The sequence below is a fragment of the Euphorbia lathyris genome, chromosome 10 (genome assembly GCF_963576675.1).
Source record: "Euphorbia lathyris chromosome 10, ddEupLath1.1, whole genome shotgun sequence".
Lineage (NCBI taxonomy): Eukaryota > Viridiplantae > Streptophyta > Magnoliopsida > Malpighiales > Euphorbiaceae > Euphorbia > Euphorbia lathyris.
The window spans coordinates 48,785,342-48,802,643 of NC_088919.1; the positions used below are offsets into that span (position 1 = coordinate 48,785,342).

Sequence of the window (17,302 nt, forward strand, 5' to 3'; positions counted from 1 at the left end):
ATGAGATTTTTCATTCTGTTCTTCCAAAAGGTGTAGTTAGACCCGAAGAACAGAGGAGGCCGAGTAATGGACAGTCCCTCAAGAAGAATCTGAGTTGTCTGATTTCCTGGGAGGAAATGAGTGCTGTTCTGAGCCATTGTGGGGATCAGCTCAAGATAGTTATATCTTGCTCAGTGAGCTTTTAAGCTCTGATACCACTTGTTGGTCCCGTATAACGTGACAATGTTAGTTCCAAGGGGGGGGGGGGGATAGGAACTAATTTAAAATTTTGTCCGTTAAGGCTGACTTCTTTTCTTTAAGAAAAGGTTTTACACAGCGGCGCTAAGTAGTTTTAAGACACAAGCTTAGTCAACTGGTGACTAAGTCTGTTTCTTTCCTTGAGTCAGGAGATAACACTTAAGTCTATTCCTGAACTCAGTTTCTTAGTGCAATCAACTCAGCGTGAGTTCGTTACTTAGTCAGTTTTATAGCAAGCAATATATAAAGGAGTTTAAAGGTTAGAAATATGTTACTCAGCAGACATATCCTGGTTCGGCCTCTCCGCCTACGTCCAGTCCCCGGAACTCGTTCCGAGCTTTTTGAATCCTCTACTGAGCTCTTTAAAGGTAGAGCACGAAACCTTTTACAACAGAAGCTGAGTATACAAGAGTACCTTCCTCTATTCCTCTACTCACTCCTATAACTACCGCTGAGTACTATAACCGAGTACTCAGCTTCTCCTTTCTATTCTTCTAGAAATGATAAGTGTTTGTCCTAAACAACAATTGCTAAGACACCTTAGATGAATAAAATCACTCTAGACTTTTACACAATGATTGGAATTGGTGTAAGATTTGCTTTGCTTTTCTCACAGAACTTTAAGTATGAATTTGGTCAGCGTTTCGACTTGATTGAAGATCTGCATCGAATGAAGCATTTGAAAGGCCTATTTATAGTGACACTTCAGGCACCGGTGATTTCGAATTTTGAAATAACCGTTGGAGGCTAACGACTTCCTGTCGCTTTCACTCTGGACATGCTCAGTGTCATTGGCTAATGAGATTCTTGTATCTTCTGTCTACGGCAGTGCTCAACAGCTTTTCGTCAGATGAACAGAATGTTTCGACATTAATAGTAAAGTCTTTCAGACAGCTTACTGCGTCTTCTGAGCTTTACCCAAAGTAGAAATACTTTGTCTCTAAGTTGATTCCGTTCTGCCGCTGACTTGTACTTCTTGTCGTTTAACTCAGCAGCTTCATCTTGAAGCAATTGATAGAAGGCTTCTCGATCCTTCTTCATGCTGAGCTAGCGCTTTGCTTAGAACGACTGCGTTTTGTCTTCCTGGGCCGTGAGGTCTTGATCTGTTGACTTGGGCTTGACTTCCTCTTATGGGCCTTTAGGCTTTTTATCTTAATGTCTTATAAATCAAATTAACTCAACATTGAACAAACACATTAGTGTGAATAAATCAAAGCATTTAAATTTAATGTGTTAGAATATTTTTATCAATCACATAAATAATTTTGTCAAATCAAAATCATGTGGAAAGGTGTTTCAACACGACTGTCTCCATTCAGTCACAACATCCTCATCAAGAAGGTTCATCGCCTCCAATGCACCTTCATCCCAGTTAGCTAAACGGCTAACCCACTGACAAAAGAAAAACCAAAAACTTAATAAATATCATTTCATTAAATTGAATTTTATATTTGTAGATCAGTTGATTAAAAGTAAAATCACTTACAACTTCACCATTCGAGTGAGTATGAACAGTCGGTGCGGGTGCAGTCATCTCCGGCCATAATCGTTTGGTCCTGCGGCCAAACGGACGTGGCATCCGTTTGGCTGTAGGGCCAAACGATCGGTGCATGCGTTCCACCGTAAGGTGGAACGCATGGCGCACCACGTTCCACCGTAAGGTGGAACGCATGGCGCACCACGTTCCACCATTAGGTGGAACGGGTGCGCCACGTGTTCCACCTAATGGTGGAACGAGTGCGCCATGCGTTCCACCTTACGGTGGAACGCATGCGCCGGCCGTTGCCACCATGGGCGGAATGGACAGTTCATCTGTTCTACCCATGGTGGCAACAGCATGGCGCACCCGTTTAGCACAAACGAACCGAGTTTTGTCTCCGATTCGGAGGCGGAACTCGTGATTTCGTTCAATTTTTGAAAAAAAAAACTTATCGGAATGCCCATCAAGCCTTTTCCCTTCCCGTATTTTGGTGCCATGACGTTTTAGCTCGGGTTTTTAAAAAAAAGCTTGAGAGGATTTGAGAGGTTTTGATTTTTGGAGTTGAAATTGTGAGGACGGCATACATGTCCAAAGGTTGGGGTGAAAAGTAAATTAGGGAGCGGTAAATAGCAGTCCACAATTTGAAACTATATTTTCAAGAATTAAAGTTATTTAGTATCATATTTAGAATTATATTTTTAATTTTTCAAAATCATTATTTTTAGAGTTTTTTCTCTCCAAATATTATTTTTCTCTCTCATAAAAAAAACACATAAATGATCTCAAACCTAAAAAGTTGAAGAATTAAAGTTGTTTAAAATGTCATTTAACTCTTGAAAATTTTGTCGTTTCTGGCAAAGTGAACTCAAATGCAAAATTTTGTAAACTACAGAATTGCGTTTGTAAAATTTTACACACCACGGAATTACGTTTGTAAAAAAATATCACAGATACCAGTCTGCAAATCGGCCAAACAACGTGTAACCCTAATTTTATTTACAAACATCTTGCTTTATCTTAAATTGCATATTTTGGATTTTTAAATTAAAAAAAAGTTCATTTATGGAATATTAAACATTATTAAATTAAAAAAAGTTCCGTTTATGGATTTTGTTGAGTTAAGATGTAAAAATACCTCTAACATTTTGGGTAGGAGCAATTTTATCCTAACGTCTAAAATGATATAATTTTACATCGAAACCAAGAGCAATTTTTATCTCTAACGTTGATAAATTGTGTCAATTTGAGAAATAATTCATCAAACTGTCTTATTGGTCATGAATCTTGTCATCTAAATTTCACACATGCGTCATTTTATCAGTAACAAATCGCAAACATATGTTGAGATGTGAAAAAAAATATAATATCTTTTTGTACGAATTAGATATAAAAAATTCAAAAAATTCACCGAATTTATAAATATTAATCTCCAATTCTATTATTAAATTATAAAAAAACATGGAATAAGGAATAAAAATATTAGTCTTTTACAACAATGTTTCAAATTAACCCAATTTATCAACATTATGGATAAAATTATTTTGGCTTCTAATATTAGGGGTAAAATTGCACCATTTTAGATGTTATGAGTAAAATTGCTACTGATCCAAAATGTTAAGGATATTTTTTGTACCTTAACCAATTTTTTTCTTTTTTTTGAAATAAACTATGAGGGATTAAACGAATTAGAGTTAAAAAAACTTAGAATATTAATTTGTAATTCTGTATGTAAAATTTTTGGATGGGCCGCGCCTAGATTTTGAGATAAATCCCAAACCTAACAAACTCTATATTTGGGTCGGATCAGGCTTATTATTAAATATACATATTTAGAGATGACAATTATTGGGTTCATATTGTGTTCGCATCGTATCAATATCGGGTTAGTGTCAAAATGAGTCAACTCTAACCTAATTCAAAAACTTTAGTATCATAGTCATGTTAACCTAATCGGGTTAGTATCAATTTCGAATCGTGTTTTCAGGTCGCATATAATTTTACTATGTACACATATAATCGTGTTTTCAGCCTTCCAAAATTTCACTAATATCACGTTGAGGGTCGTATAATGTGTTTATAACAATATAGAAGGTTTGAATCGTGTTTGCAAGTAATAATTGTAATTTTATTACCTTTATGACACGTAAAAATATGAGAGAATATAACAATAATTCTAAATATTCATATTATTTTTAGATTAATATGTCAATCCTAACCCAAATAAAAAATTTGCGTATCAACCAAAAAATAATATCTGACATACTAAGTTAAACTCAAATACTAAACTTACATGTCGATTTCTTACCGTGTAATCGGATCATGTGTTGCCACTATAGGGATTAATTGGCATTTTTAGCATTACTAAGACGAAAAATCCAAATTTAAGTGGGTAAAAAAAATAAAAATTAATTGGGTTGAGTATAAAATCGGTGTGGATAAACCCCTTGCAGAGAGTGAAGACGGAGAAGGGCGATAATGGAGAAGTACTTCGGAAATGCATACAGAGGAGACCCTGGAGTTCCTCACGCAGACCCAGACCGATTCTGGAATATATGGATTGGCTCTGCTGCTTTCTCTACCATGACTTTCTTCAATCCCTACCTTTGGCAACTTTCTAACCAATTCAAGTTTGTTCTTCTTCTCCCTCATCCGTTACTCAATTTAGGGTTTCTCAATGTTTTTACACTGCTTTTCGTATTATGTTATGTGATTTAGATTGTTATTTGTTCAATATCCTGTGTTTATGGACGAATTTTGTTATGTGTTGAGGGTTTTCTGTGGTGAAGTTCTGAAAATGAAGTTTAAGTTTCCCTTTGTAGTTGAACCAAAGGCTGTGAACTGATCACAAACACTATCTATGTTCTTATTTAAGTTCAACTTTCCTTTATAATTGAACAAGCATGGATTAGGTTGTTGGCTATTGATGTCAACAACATTAGTAATTTGGGGATTACTTGCTAATTTCTTGATGAAGTCCTCTGCTCACCTGCAAAACGATGGTGTTAGAGTAGGGCTGGGTGTCTGGTGTCTGTACTTAGACGCTTTGGTGTTGTCTGATGAGGGATGCATAAGTTAGTGTTGCTTGATGAGACGGAGAGGAGACAAATATCAATTAGAGAATCAGCGAGAGGGGGAGAAATCTTTTGTCCATGGGGCATGGAGTGCCTTCTACTTAGAGTGGTGCTCTCATCATTATTTGGCGGGGTTTAGTGTGTAGTGGACTTTTTTATTTTATTTTAATAGGATTGGCAGCTTAATCTCTGCAAATTGTGCTGGAGAACGCTATCTCATACTTGTGGTATGTCCAATCAAACGGCTGAGCTGATAGGCTGGGTAAGGGAGGTTTTAGGGATATTATTGGTCCTCGTTGAAGGTGGATCATGGCTTGGCAATTTGCCTGTTATTAGCTAGGGTTTGCATATTGGCTTTGTTGACTTCATAATTGATAGAATTTTCTAAACCTCAGTTGAATTGCATAATTCATAAATCTGATGTAACAATGGGCTTTCTGTGAACTTGATGCAGTTATATTTGGTGGCTTGACAATCTCATTGTTAATAAATTTTCTATTTCTCTTTGCTTTCCCTTAGATTGATTAAAATGGCAAAAAGGAATAGTCATCCGTGTTTATTGTATTATTAACTCTATTTTATTATCACAAAGATGATCAATTTCTTTTCTGTGGCTTCGTCCTCACATTTGATTCACGTAGATTATGGAAACGAGTCAAAACCATTTAATAGAATCAAATGGGGGAAGGAGACCTTATTTGATATAATATACAGATGAAGAAAGAAACCAAGCATTTGGCTTAAGTGATCCACCCTAGTCCATTGGGGACTAGGAGGCAGGCATCTTGCCTAGGGAAAGAGAGGCGGGATGTCTCCATAGGTGAGGAGTCCCGTGGACACAATGGGGCCGTAATGCCCATAGTGCACCCTCTTACGAGGGTTGAGGTTTGATACGTAAGGGAATCTTGTTGGATAATGTAATGAGTATTGGTTTGGGTTCAGTTGTACTATCGGATGTAGGACTTGGCAAAATGCTCATAGGGGAGATACTCCCTTGGTATTAGTTGGCTGCCTGATGGATTGGGGAAGTCTCGACGCCATACGGGGACATTGGCCTAGCCCATGTCTGACCCGTGGCAGTTGGTTACCATAGAAAGAGAGGCTCGTTATTTATAAAAAAAAAAAAAAAAACTCTTGCTAGAATGAATAGAACTTGGAGTATAGTCGCAGTATTACAATTTACAATTGCTTTCTAGGTTATTGTTAGTGTTGAAATTGACAATTAACGTTTTGTAGTCTTGCGTTAAAAATATGTGATTTTTGAAGCGGCTAGCTTGTTACATTTAGTATTTTGCTGTTTTTAATCTTGCTCGATTATGTTCGATGTGGATGCAGTTGGCATGACAAGGCCTTTCTATTTGAGCAGTACCACTGGAAGAAAGCACTGAAGAAGAATGAGCCATATAAATTTAAGGTGATTTATTTAAACAATCTAATGCTAAAATTTTGTCGCATTCATCACTGACACTATGATTCTTCTTCTATGCATCTAACTTTTGCTGCTTATAATGAAGAATTAGAGGTGTCAAAACGGGTTATCGTGTCACAATTTTGTTATGCAGTCTATATGTTACACTTACACATGAACATGATAATATATGATATAAATGAAACAAAAATGATAATCGTGTCAAACAAATTATTATTTAAATCATGTTGTATGACTTTATTTTGTTGCAGTGGAACGAGATGGACAAGGAGGTTCGAGACTCGTATTATTTCAACTGGCCTGTCTACTTCCCCTAGCTTCTTTCTATGCTTAACAAGACATTCTCCTTGAGGAGTTTTCTGTGAACAAATGAGATCTGTAGCAAAAAAAGTCTTCTTATTCTCTGCTTACCTATCTCTTGTAGTTCTTGTACTGGTGTTTCAAACACATTTCTGAAATGTTTACTCTTCAAAAATTTCTTATCATACCATTGGATTTTGAAAGAACACTCTGTTTTTGGTTTATGCTTAATCATTTTTTGTAGGGGTGATAATTCGGGTTGTGGTGTTACTTTATCTTTGTATTATGTTGGATTTTTTATGTACTTTGATTTTGAGGTAATTTTGTACTTAGGTTCTAGAGGGTATAAATCATTTATTGCACATGTATTTACAACCTTTTATGAATAAAAAAAAAGGGTAAATTCCAAAAAAAACCTATGTGGTTTCATGTTATTCCAAAAAAAACCCTTGTGGTTTGTTAATACAAAAAAGGATTGTGGTTTGCGCTGTTACCCCGAAAAACGGAAAATGGTTTAACACCGTTAAAGTGCTGACGTGGCACAGGGGTAAGGTTGGAAATTCGATTTTTTTTTATTTTTTTATTTTTTTTCCCTCTCTCTCTCCTTCTTCTTCTTCTTCTTCCTCTTCTTTCTTCTTCTTCCTTTTTCATAGATCTACCTTCCATGATTGTCAGTTCTTTCCTCTTCTTCCTCTATTTTCTATTCTCCGGAATTTCGACTCGTGCGTTAGCCGTTTCCTGCTCGACGGTGATGATTTCCTCTAAGCGATGGTCTACGATTTCGAACCTCGGAAGATCAGGCAGATTCGAACCTCTGATTTCCTCTAAGCGATGGTCTACGATTTCGAACCTCGGAAGATCAGGCAGATTCGAACTGATCTTCTCCTTTTGCCTCCGTTCTATATTTTCTATGTTCTTTGTGTTTTCAGTTTTTTCTTAATTTTTTACTAACCTGTGTTCTTTTGCTTAGAATTTCGGTGATAGGAAATGCAAAGGGGGTTGGTGAGAGATAAGACGACAACGGTCTTTAGAAACAAAGCAAAGCGAGAGCAAGTTTATTTGTGTATATGTATACATTCAGTTTCTTTTTTTTTAGGCCTAATGCTTCCCCAACCCCCTTAACTTGTCCAAATTGATCATTTTATCCCATGAACTCATCGAATGTCCTATTTACCCCCTTAACTCCATAAAAGTGGTATTTCTCACCCCCTCAACTTGTCCATTTATCCCCCCAACTCATAGAATGTTCTATTTACCCCCCTTAACTCCATAAAAGTGGTATTTTTCACCCCTTACAATCCGTTATCAAAGTCTAAATTGATAACTTTTTTTAAACGTTAAACCTATATTTATGCTATTTTGTAAGTGGAACCTAAATTGATACTTCCCCAAAAATCATAGGCCTATTTTGGTACATTATCCCTACATATAATGTATTTAACTTGTGTATATTAATGTTCTTGTTATTTTTATTTTTTATCCGTTCTTTCTCTTTTCAAATTTTTTGACTACTATAAAGGGATAAGAAATACCATTTTTATGGAGTTAAGAGGGTAAATATGATCATAAGTGGTGAGAAATACCACTTTTATGGAGTTAAGGAGGTAAATAGGATATTCGATGAGTTGAGAAGGGGTAAAATGACAAATTTGGACAAGTTAAGGGGGTGAGAAATACCATTTTTATGGAGTTAAGGGGGGTAAATAGGACATTCGATGAGTTGGAGGGGTAAAATGACCAATTTGGACAAGTTAAGGGGGCTGGAGAAGCATTAAGCCTTTTTTTTTATTTAGCTCTAATGGCAAGCATATAATTTTTGCAGGAATATGAACAATAACACCATTGAAGAAATTAGATCAGTAGAATAAATAACCCAACTGCTGCATTGATGAATGAATTTGTATTGAGATTCTTACTGGATTTTCCAGATTTCTGGATTTCCAGATTTCCGGAAACTTAAAAAAAAAAAGAAAAAAAAGAAGGAAGAATAAGGAGGAAGAAGAAGAAAAAGGAAAAAGAAAAAGAAGAAGAAGAAGGAAGAAGAAGAAGAAGAAGGAGAAGAAAGAAGAAGGAAGAAGAAGGAGGAGAGAGAGAGGGAAAAAAAATAAAAAAATAAAAAAAATTCGAATTTCCAACCTTACCCCTGTGCCACGTCAGCACTTTAACGGTGTTAAGCCATTTTTCGTTTTTCGGGTAACGGCGCAAACCACAGTCCTTTTTTTTTGTATTAACAAACCACAAGAGTTTTTTTGGAATAACATGAAACCACATGGGTTTTTTTTAGAATTTACCCTAAAAAAATAAATCAGAATTCCTCATTTGAGAGAAATTAAGGTTCGTCCTTTTATATTGGGTAAATAATTATAAAGTCCCTGAGTTTTTACTTAATACACTAGTTAGTCCCTCTGTTTTTAGAAATAATTATATAGTCCCTCAGTTTTTAGTTTCATCAACTCCTTAGTCCTTATGTTTGAGTCAATGGTCAAACTATACCAAATAAATTTTAAAATACCAAAATTACCCTTTATTCTATATTTTAATAATAAAATATCTATTTTTCCAATTTTATGTTTTTTTCTCCTTTTTTCCTATATAGTCTCTACAATATTTTTTTTTCTGCATAATCTCTATAATATTGAGTAATTAATTTATTAAATTTTATATAATTATAGAAATTTAATTTAGTAGCCTAAATTTTATTGACTAAAAAAATGAATGAAAAATATTTCAAAAATTATCAAAATAAGAGCAAAACTATATAAATTGTAAAAAGTAATCTTTATTTATCTCTAATAAATTTTATAAATGAAAAAAAATTATGATTTTTTAAAAAATTTATTAATATTTAATGCTAGTTTAAATTATATTAAAAAAAATAAAAATTTAAGAGAATAAAAATACATTTTTAATGATTAGTATATACAATTACATAAATTTCGGTATTATATACTTCATAAACTTTATTAAAACTATTTCCATTAAATTTGAAATTAAAAATAAGTTTTTTATGTAAATAACTAGGGGCAATTTGGACTTTCATCTACAAAAACACATGGAAGGACTAAAAGTTGATTAAAATAAAACTTAAGGACCTTATAATAATAGGATGGACCTACTAGTATGTTAAGCAAAAACATAAGGACTTTATAATTATTTACCCTTTTATATTTTAGGTTTTCAATCCCTTCAAATTCAAGCTTGTAAATCTTATTTGTTGGTTTATGGTTAAAACCAACACCCAATTCTTTCTCTCAACCCATGTCTGCATTATTTGGTGTTAGTCTTTGATCATTTCTTAATCTAATACTTACTTGAGTATTGAATTCCATCAAAGTTTGAAGCACAACAATGAAGTACTTGAAAAATTGAAGGTGCAAGACAAAAGATTGAGGTGGAGAGAAAAACTTTCATGGAAGAGTTTAGAATTGATCTTCAAAGCTTGAGACAAGAGATGGTGAGAGATTTTGAGTAATTCTTGAAATAACTAAATGGTGGAGAAAAGAAAGCTCTCTCTTCATATCAAGAAGACTCATTTATTTCTAAAAGGAATCATCACCAATTTCTCTTTAATCCAAATCATAGAGATAAATCATAATTTGTCAGATTCTTATATTGAAGATATAAGTATTGAAACTGTTAGTGGGAAGTTGGATGATTCTCTTGTTGAAGATGATTTAAGTTCTCATTTTGAGTTTATGAGATAATAAAATTGTAATTGAGAATTTGGATCTTTGTATGAATGAGGATGAATGCCTTTTACTAGGTGAGGACATTAGGGAGATTGATTTTTTTATATGGTATTAGGGAAGCTTATGTTGGAAAGAATGCTCCCTATGCGTTTGAGAAAATTTTCCTTTGAAATAACTTTACTAATATGCTTAAAGAAGATGGGGGTATTGATCTTGAAGAAGGGGAGAATGAAATGGGGTTGGAACTTGCTACGAGGAGAAGGACAAAATCACTTTATGCATGAAGATTGAAGGATATGAGTGATGGAAAAGATGTTGGTGGATCAAATGTGTTAGGATGTGACGAGTTAAACAGTCTGGAAAACTTGAAAAATAGAATAACTGACTTGATCTATAAAAAGAATCACATGAGAGATGAGTCTTTCAAATGGTGTGTAATCCATCACAAATGGTGTGTAACTGATGGATTGATTTCAAACGAGGGTAGTGATGTGCTTGAAAAAATCACTTGTGGGAAAGCGAGATTGGGTTGCGAAAGAGAATAACGAGTTCGAGAATAAGATTGATAAGGAGAAAAACGAGTTTAAGAATGAAATTGATAAGGAGAAGAATAAGCTTGAGAATGAAATTGAGAAGGAGAAAGAGAGGGAGAAAGAGAAAAGCGAGATGCAAAATGGAATCCGAGTGGATAAATCTAGAATTGGTGAATAGAAGGATACGAAAACTTGAGATTGCCCTATGCAAAGTAATGTGGGAGCTAAGATAAATGCTCGTGGGATGACTAAGAAATGGGTCGACAAGTGTTGAAGAGACATTCCTTTTGACATCGATGATGAGTGGAAGAAGACTGCAGAGATAAAAGTCAATGAGGAATAACATCAAGGAAATTTATAGTTTGAGGTCAGGGATGAAGTTCTTGTATAGTCGAGCATCAAGATATTTTCAAGCGCATCGAGTGTCAAACTTCAACTCTAGAAAATTGATTCTTTCAAGATCGTGGAGAAAGTGAATCTGAAAACTTGCGAGGTGGTCATCTCGAATTCTTTGGAAATAACACCAATTCCGTTCAATATGAAGAGTTTAGTCCATTCAAGATCGACGAGCTTCTTCCATACTCAATAAATAACTTCTTTTCAAGAGAGAGTGTATGATGAGGGCATCAAGTTGATAAAAAATGATAAACTAGAGAAGTGGAAGAAATCGAGTAAAAAAGGCTCAAATAAAAGGAACATGGTAACAACAAGGATTATAATAAAGGTATTCATCCATAAGATTCTAATTCTAATAAGTCTAGATCTAACAATGAATGACCCAATATATGGTCATTAAGGTCCATATGATCAAAATCGCTTACCATAAATACCCATTTGAAACAAACTCAACAAGTAATGGGATTATTTAAAAAAAAGTTCACTTTTAGAATACGCTTAATACATCATTTGCTCACTGAACTTGTCCAAAAAGTTCGATTGATCTCCTGAACTTTCAAAGTGTCTCGTTAGCCCATCAACTTGCTTAAAATGTCCAGTTAGCTTTATAAACTTACGTAAAATGTAATCAATTAATCACTTGGTTGTAAAACAAGTAAGCTACATCCGAAATATGTGTTGCACGCACCTTAAAATGTTATTACATAATTCATAGAATATATTAAAAATTAAGTTCTTACCTATTCAACTGTAAAACTTGTCTTCTCTACTATTAGAACTGCATATCCCGAACTTAGTTGTTTACTTTTTTTTTTCTTTTAAGAGACGTGCAATACATTTTTTGTATTTAACTTTTGTTTGAATGATTAATTGATTATATTTTTCACAAGTTCGGAGAACTAACTAAATGAGAACTTCTACGGTGGACCGAGTGCAATGGATCCAACCAATGAAAAAAAGAGAATCATGCTAACTCATTGGGAGATGATTGGTGTAAGGAAAAAAAAAGCACAATTATCATGTTTCTATTGGCAAGGTCCAATGTATCGGTAGCATAGTATAACTTGTCCAAAACATTATATACAACTTGATAGATTTCATGGAATATTTGAATTTGAGGGACATGTATTTGTTATGTTTATCTTATCAAACGAAGAATAAGCTGTCAGTTGTACGGTCTCAGAGAAAGAAACCATGTCGTCGTTTCTCCATTTTCCATCTTCTCTCCCGCTCAGATTCACCTCTCCTCCTTCATTAACACCGTCCATTACGGCGTCGTGGCCAAGCTTCCGGCCACCCTCTTCAATCCAAAATTCAACTTATTCCAGCAATTGCGCCGTCAATTTCCGATCCAAATATTTGAATTTGCTTCTCTCCGGAGCTCTCGCGCTTGGTTTATCACTTTCAGGCAAGTATGGGTTATCTCTTTCCTATTCTTTTTTTTCCCCAATTTCTGAGGAAATGTAGTACAAGTACTTGGATTTTGTAGGAGTGGAGTTTGCTGAGGCAAAAGTCGGAGTTAACAAGCCGGAATTGCTTCCTAAAGAGTTCACTACCGTTATAGATGTTGCCGGTTTCCTCTCCGATGGCCAGGTGCGGTTCATTCTTCTTTTCTGTTTGGGGATAAAGATTCTATGGCTAAAATGTACCTCTCTTACCGAAGTTTGGGCGTCTGGATTGCAAACTTCATTATTTTAATAAAATTATGCAACATTTGATTTCAATAAAGTTATTTGGATCAATTTATATAGCATAGTATCTTTTTATACACAAATTAAGAAATTTATTAATTTTATTGAAAGAAAATGAAGTTATTATCGGTACAATTTGCCGGAGATTCTGCTTTTAACTAGAGAAGTCAGAAATGCTACATAAGTTATTTGCAGGAGAAAAGACTTGCAAAGGAAATTGCAGAGATTGAGAAGGATACAGGATTCAAATTAAGAGTTTTAGCTCAAAATTATCCTGATACACCAGGTATTTTTAGGATAAAATGCCATTGAAGTTCAGAGTCTACCTTCATATTTTTTTTTTATGAAAGTTATAGAAAACTCTTCAGAACTTCATATTTGATTGTAATAAAGTCATTTCGGGTTCATTTGTGTTTAAAAACTCACCGGAATATTGACAGACACAAGAGACATTTCATTATATACTAACTAAACTAAAGCATGTTAAACATAACTTACTTTTAAGCGTTACATGACAGCCGCATGATTCTCATCGTGGCACTTCTTTTTTTCAATGAAATTACTAAATTTTACATTAGATTTTAATAAATTTCTTTCGTTGAATTTGTGTATACAAGTACTCACTTGAACGTTGACTGATGTAACACACTATATGTCAACAAAGCGTCATACCACCGACTTTTGTGGTGTGATTACGCCCGTTACATCCTAAGCCCAAAAAAAATGAAATTCAAGGAGGCAGGGTAGGGTGTGGTTATCGACTTATATTCTTGTTTGACTTGAAGTTTACTTGGCATATAGTTATTATTTTTGCGCTAGTCAACATTTCGGTGAATTTTTATACAGAAATTGATCGAAATTACTTTATGGAAATCAAATGTGAAATTCAGTGCTCTTATTAGCTGAAAATGAAATTCAGTAGTAATCGCGTGGATGCAATTTATCTGATATTTTTAGTATTTCCATATATCCTACAGACATTTTTTTTTAATGATTTAAAATTAAATAATCCCGAATCATTTCGGAACTAAGGCTTTGTTGTTGTATTTAAAATTAAATGACTGCTTGATCTGTTATTTTTCTAGGATTGGCAATTAGGGATTTCTGGCAAGTGGATGATAGGACAATTGTCTTTGTTGCAGATCCCACATTTGGTACAACTGCTTGGATTTTACATTTGCTTAATACATATTCAACCTCTTAAACTTTCAAAATGATTTTTCCGCCACTTCAACTTGCTTGAAACAACTTTTCTGTTACTTAAAATGAGCTTTCTGCCATCTCAATTCGCTTAAACTGTCAATGGCTTGTATAGTGTGGTATCGTCACGTGGAAATAAGGGTTAGTTATGACAGTTTAAATAAGTTGGGAGAGCGGAAAAAGATTCTTTTGAAAGTTTAGAAAGTCAATAGACGTTTGGTCCAAATTAGAGGGTATACATAATATATGTAGACAGTTTCCTATTCTTTTGACAATTTGATCAGTTGATTACTTTCAAATTTATCTGTTCAGGAAATATTTTAAATTTCAATGTTGGAGATTCTGTTGATCTAGACATTCCCCGAAGCTTTTGGAGTCGTCTAGCAGGGAAATATGGGAACATGTTTTATTGGAAAGAGCAGGTAAGGCTCCAAGCTAACTTGATTTTTAATTTCAATTTTAATTCTGTCTAGATTCTGCACATAATTTAATATCAAAAGAATTTTGGATAAAGGATGAACTTGGTCCTTCAAGTTAGGGTTTTGTATTATTTTGGTACTATAATATTGGATTTTGTCAGTTTGGTTTTGAATCAATGTGTCTTAGGTCCAAGAGGGAGTTTCTGCATCCACTAGTCATAAAAAAAAACGCCACAAAACTTCACGAAAATTGTATACGGAGCTTCAATTTTTTTTTTTTTACAAAACACCCAGAAAAGATTAATCAAGCATCCATAAATCACTAAACTATTAATAAATCCTGCATCCATCTCGGCTCTAATCGACTCACTTGAGTCTTCCCTTTACATAGAGTGAGTCCAATTGTATGGAAAGGAGAGTACTTCCTAGTTAGAATTGTATCATGTTTAGGTGTAATGCCCCTATTTTTTTTTGTGGTCTAACCAGCCGGTATTTTTGGCTGATAATTCAGGCTATTTCAGATTCGAGCTAGGTAGGTTCCTATTGGAAAAAAAAACTTTTTCACCAAGTATTTTAGTCACAACTATATTCCCAACTTCAGGATTCGAACATTGATTGAATGAGTTAAATTGCGCTAGTATCTTAATCACCTGGACCATATGCTTGATGCGCTTAAGTCCAATAAGCTTGGTCCTACGAGTGCTGGTCGTGTGTCTGTGTGGGACCCACTTAGGATCATCCCGAATACCGAAAATGATCTTCACCTACATATCGATATCTTCATCTACATATGGATCTTTCAAATTATCATTTTCTTTTTATCAAATTAGTTCAAAATAATATACGTCCCAGTATCAGATCACTACATGTTTAGAAACGAAGAATCATATGATGACACGTATCATTTCTTTTTTTACGGATTTGATGATGGTACAGGGTGAAGATGCATCAATTGAATCAGCAGTGATGGCAATATCTAGTTGCTTGAGAGAACCTGTTGGCTCCACCAATTGCTCTGAGATAAAATAAGTCTGAAGATTGTTTTCACTCTCCAGTCTGCTTGAACAATTCATTTGTAATTCTCTTAATCTCCTCTCACAAATTGTAAGAATTGTGGATATTTGTTGAAAAGATTAACAAAATTCAATTTTTTAGATTATGATAAGCAGTGGCGGAGCCAGGATTTCGTACCTGGAGGGCTGCCCAGGGCGGCACCACCCCTACTCAGGGGTGGTGCCGGAGACAGGGGCTGCGGCCCCCGGGCCCTGAGCTGTCTCCGGAAAATTTGTTACAGAATGTATTGCTGCAGCTATGATTATAGGAATCAGAATAAATGTGATATTTCTTAGCATAACATACTTTGATGTTTGTATATGCACTTCATTATACGAAATATACAAGTATTTTTCCATTCTCTCTGTGTCAGATGGCATTAGTGCCCGTCTAATTTTTAAGTTTATTATATTAGGATGGTCTAATATCTCGTAGATATTGTTAAACGTGTTCACATGTATGAAATACATACTTTACTAATATATTTCAATTACTCTCTTTCTATTTTTTTAATGTGAGATTTAGTTCATTACTACTTTTATCGTCATCTTTTAGGCCGCTTTTTCTCAAACCTTTAATACCGACACCCACCCCCTCAGAACCGACTCGTTACATGCCTACTATCTTCTGCCTGGTTCATCCTCGAACCATCACATATAAGGTTGTAATCAAGCTGAGCCGAGCCGAGCCGAGCTGAGTCTTGATTTGCTCATGCTTAGCTAGCTCGGTTTGAACTCGACTCATTAAGAAAATTATTTGTTTGGAGCTGCTCGTGAGCAACTCGTTTATTTGTTCACGAGTTTTGCTAGCGAACAACTTGTTGAGTCTGTTCGTAAATTTGCTCGCTAGCAGCCTGTTAATGCTGTTTATGAAATTTGCTCGTGAACAACTCATTAATAAGCAAGCTTGCGAACAAAACTCGTGGATAAATAAACAAGCTTCTCGTGAACAGTTTGTTTCTTGCTTATTTATTGTGTTTGCCCACCTAGTAGCAAATTAAATAATATAAAGTTTAGCAAATTAAATAATAATAAAAAACACACACATGTATATGTTTTAATTCATCAATTATCTCAAAAATCCTAAACTTTGATAAAATTCTAAGTTTGCCCCTTCATTCAAGAAATACTATTATAAAAGACATAATTGAACCAAGTTTGTTCACGAGCCTATTTGTGAACATTATAATCGAGGTTGTTTATGAGCTTGTTTATGAACCTATAATTGAGTCTGTCTGTGTGTTTTCGAGTCGAATTTTACCGTACTCAAGTTCGACTCATTTAATCGAGCATCAAAATCGGCTCAAACTTGGCTTGTTATAAATCGGCTTGAATACAATCGAGCTTTTATCCAGCCAACCGCCGAACCATTCATGAGCCATTCGATTCATTTACAACCTTAAACATATCGTACGCGGAGACTCAGTTTAAAACCAATTGTAACAGTCCGGTCTAATATCATGTAGATATTGTCTGCTTTGATCAAAATCTCATTCTTTGGTCTCACTACTTTAAAACCGTTTACATGTATTAAATGAACACTTAATTAATATAGTTTAGTCACTCTCTCTCTTCATTTTTCAACGTGAGATTCAATTCATTTTTATCCCCATGACCATCCTTTAAAGCCACATTTAGCTCAATCCTTCCATCCGGTGCCACCCTTTTAAGATCGGATCGTCATATTTTTTGTCTTGTAATTTTTTTTTTTTTTTTTTTTGACCTTTAAGAGGTAGTATTTTAGGTGTTTTTTTGTGGGACAATTTTTTTGAAAGTGAGTCCTGCTGGTTTATGTTGGTTTATGT

General features: G+C 34.6%; 2 protein-coding genes across 2 annotated transcripts; both read left to right on the top strand.

The window, feature by feature from the left end:
• The first annotated feature begins 4,136 nt into the window (after nucleotides 1–4,136).
• LOC136208296 (uncharacterized) lies at nucleotides 4,137–6,723 on the top strand. Its single transcript, XM_065999110.1, has 3 exons — nucleotides 4,137–4,344; nucleotides 6,124–6,202; nucleotides 6,469–6,723. The coding sequence occupies exons 1-3, from the start codon at nucleotides 4,193–4,195 to the stop codon at nucleotides 6,532–6,534; spliced, it is 297 nt and encodes a 98-aa protein (XP_065855182.1). The 5' UTR covers nucleotides 4,137–4,192; the 3' UTR covers nucleotides 6,535–6,723.
• Nucleotides 6,724–12,255: 5,532 nt separating this feature from the next.
• LOC136208284 (thylakoid lumenal 15.0 kDa protein 2, chloroplastic) lies at nucleotides 12,256–15,856 on the top strand. Its single transcript, XM_065999096.1, has 6 exons — nucleotides 12,256–12,543; nucleotides 12,625–12,728; nucleotides 13,022–13,112; nucleotides 13,912–13,980; nucleotides 14,339–14,448; nucleotides 15,382–15,856. Exons 1-6 carry the CDS (start codon nucleotides 12,330–12,332, stop codon nucleotides 15,472–15,474), a joined length of 681 nt encoding a protein of 226 aa, XP_065855168.1. The 5' UTR covers nucleotides 12,256–12,329; the 3' UTR covers nucleotides 15,475–15,856.
• Nucleotides 15,857–17,302: the final 1,446 nt, after the last annotated feature.

Coding starts and splice junctions, on each gene's coding strand:
- LOC136208296 (XM_065999110.1), top strand. CDS start 4,193: ATGGAGAAGTACTTCGGAAATGCATACAGAGGAGACCCTGGAGTTCCT. Junction 4,345..6,123: donor CAACTTTCTAACCAATTCAA/GTTTGTTCTTCT, acceptor ATGTGGATGCAG/TTGGCATGACAAGGCCTTTC. Junction 6,203..6,468: donor ATGAGCCATATAAATTTAAG/GTGATTTATTTA, acceptor ATTTTGTTGCAG/TGGAACGAGATGGACAAGGA.
- LOC136208284 (XM_065999096.1), top strand. CDS start 12,330: ATGTCGTCGTTTCTCCATTTTCCATCTTCTCTCCCGCTCAGATTCACC. Junction 12,544..12,624: donor GCTTGGTTTATCACTTTCAG/GCAAGTATGGGT, acceptor TGGATTTTGTAG/GAGTGGAGTTTGCTGAGGCA. Junction 12,729..13,021: donor GTTTCCTCTCCGATGGCCAG/GTGCGGTTCATT, acceptor AGTTATTTGCAG/GAGAAAAGACTTGCAAAGGA.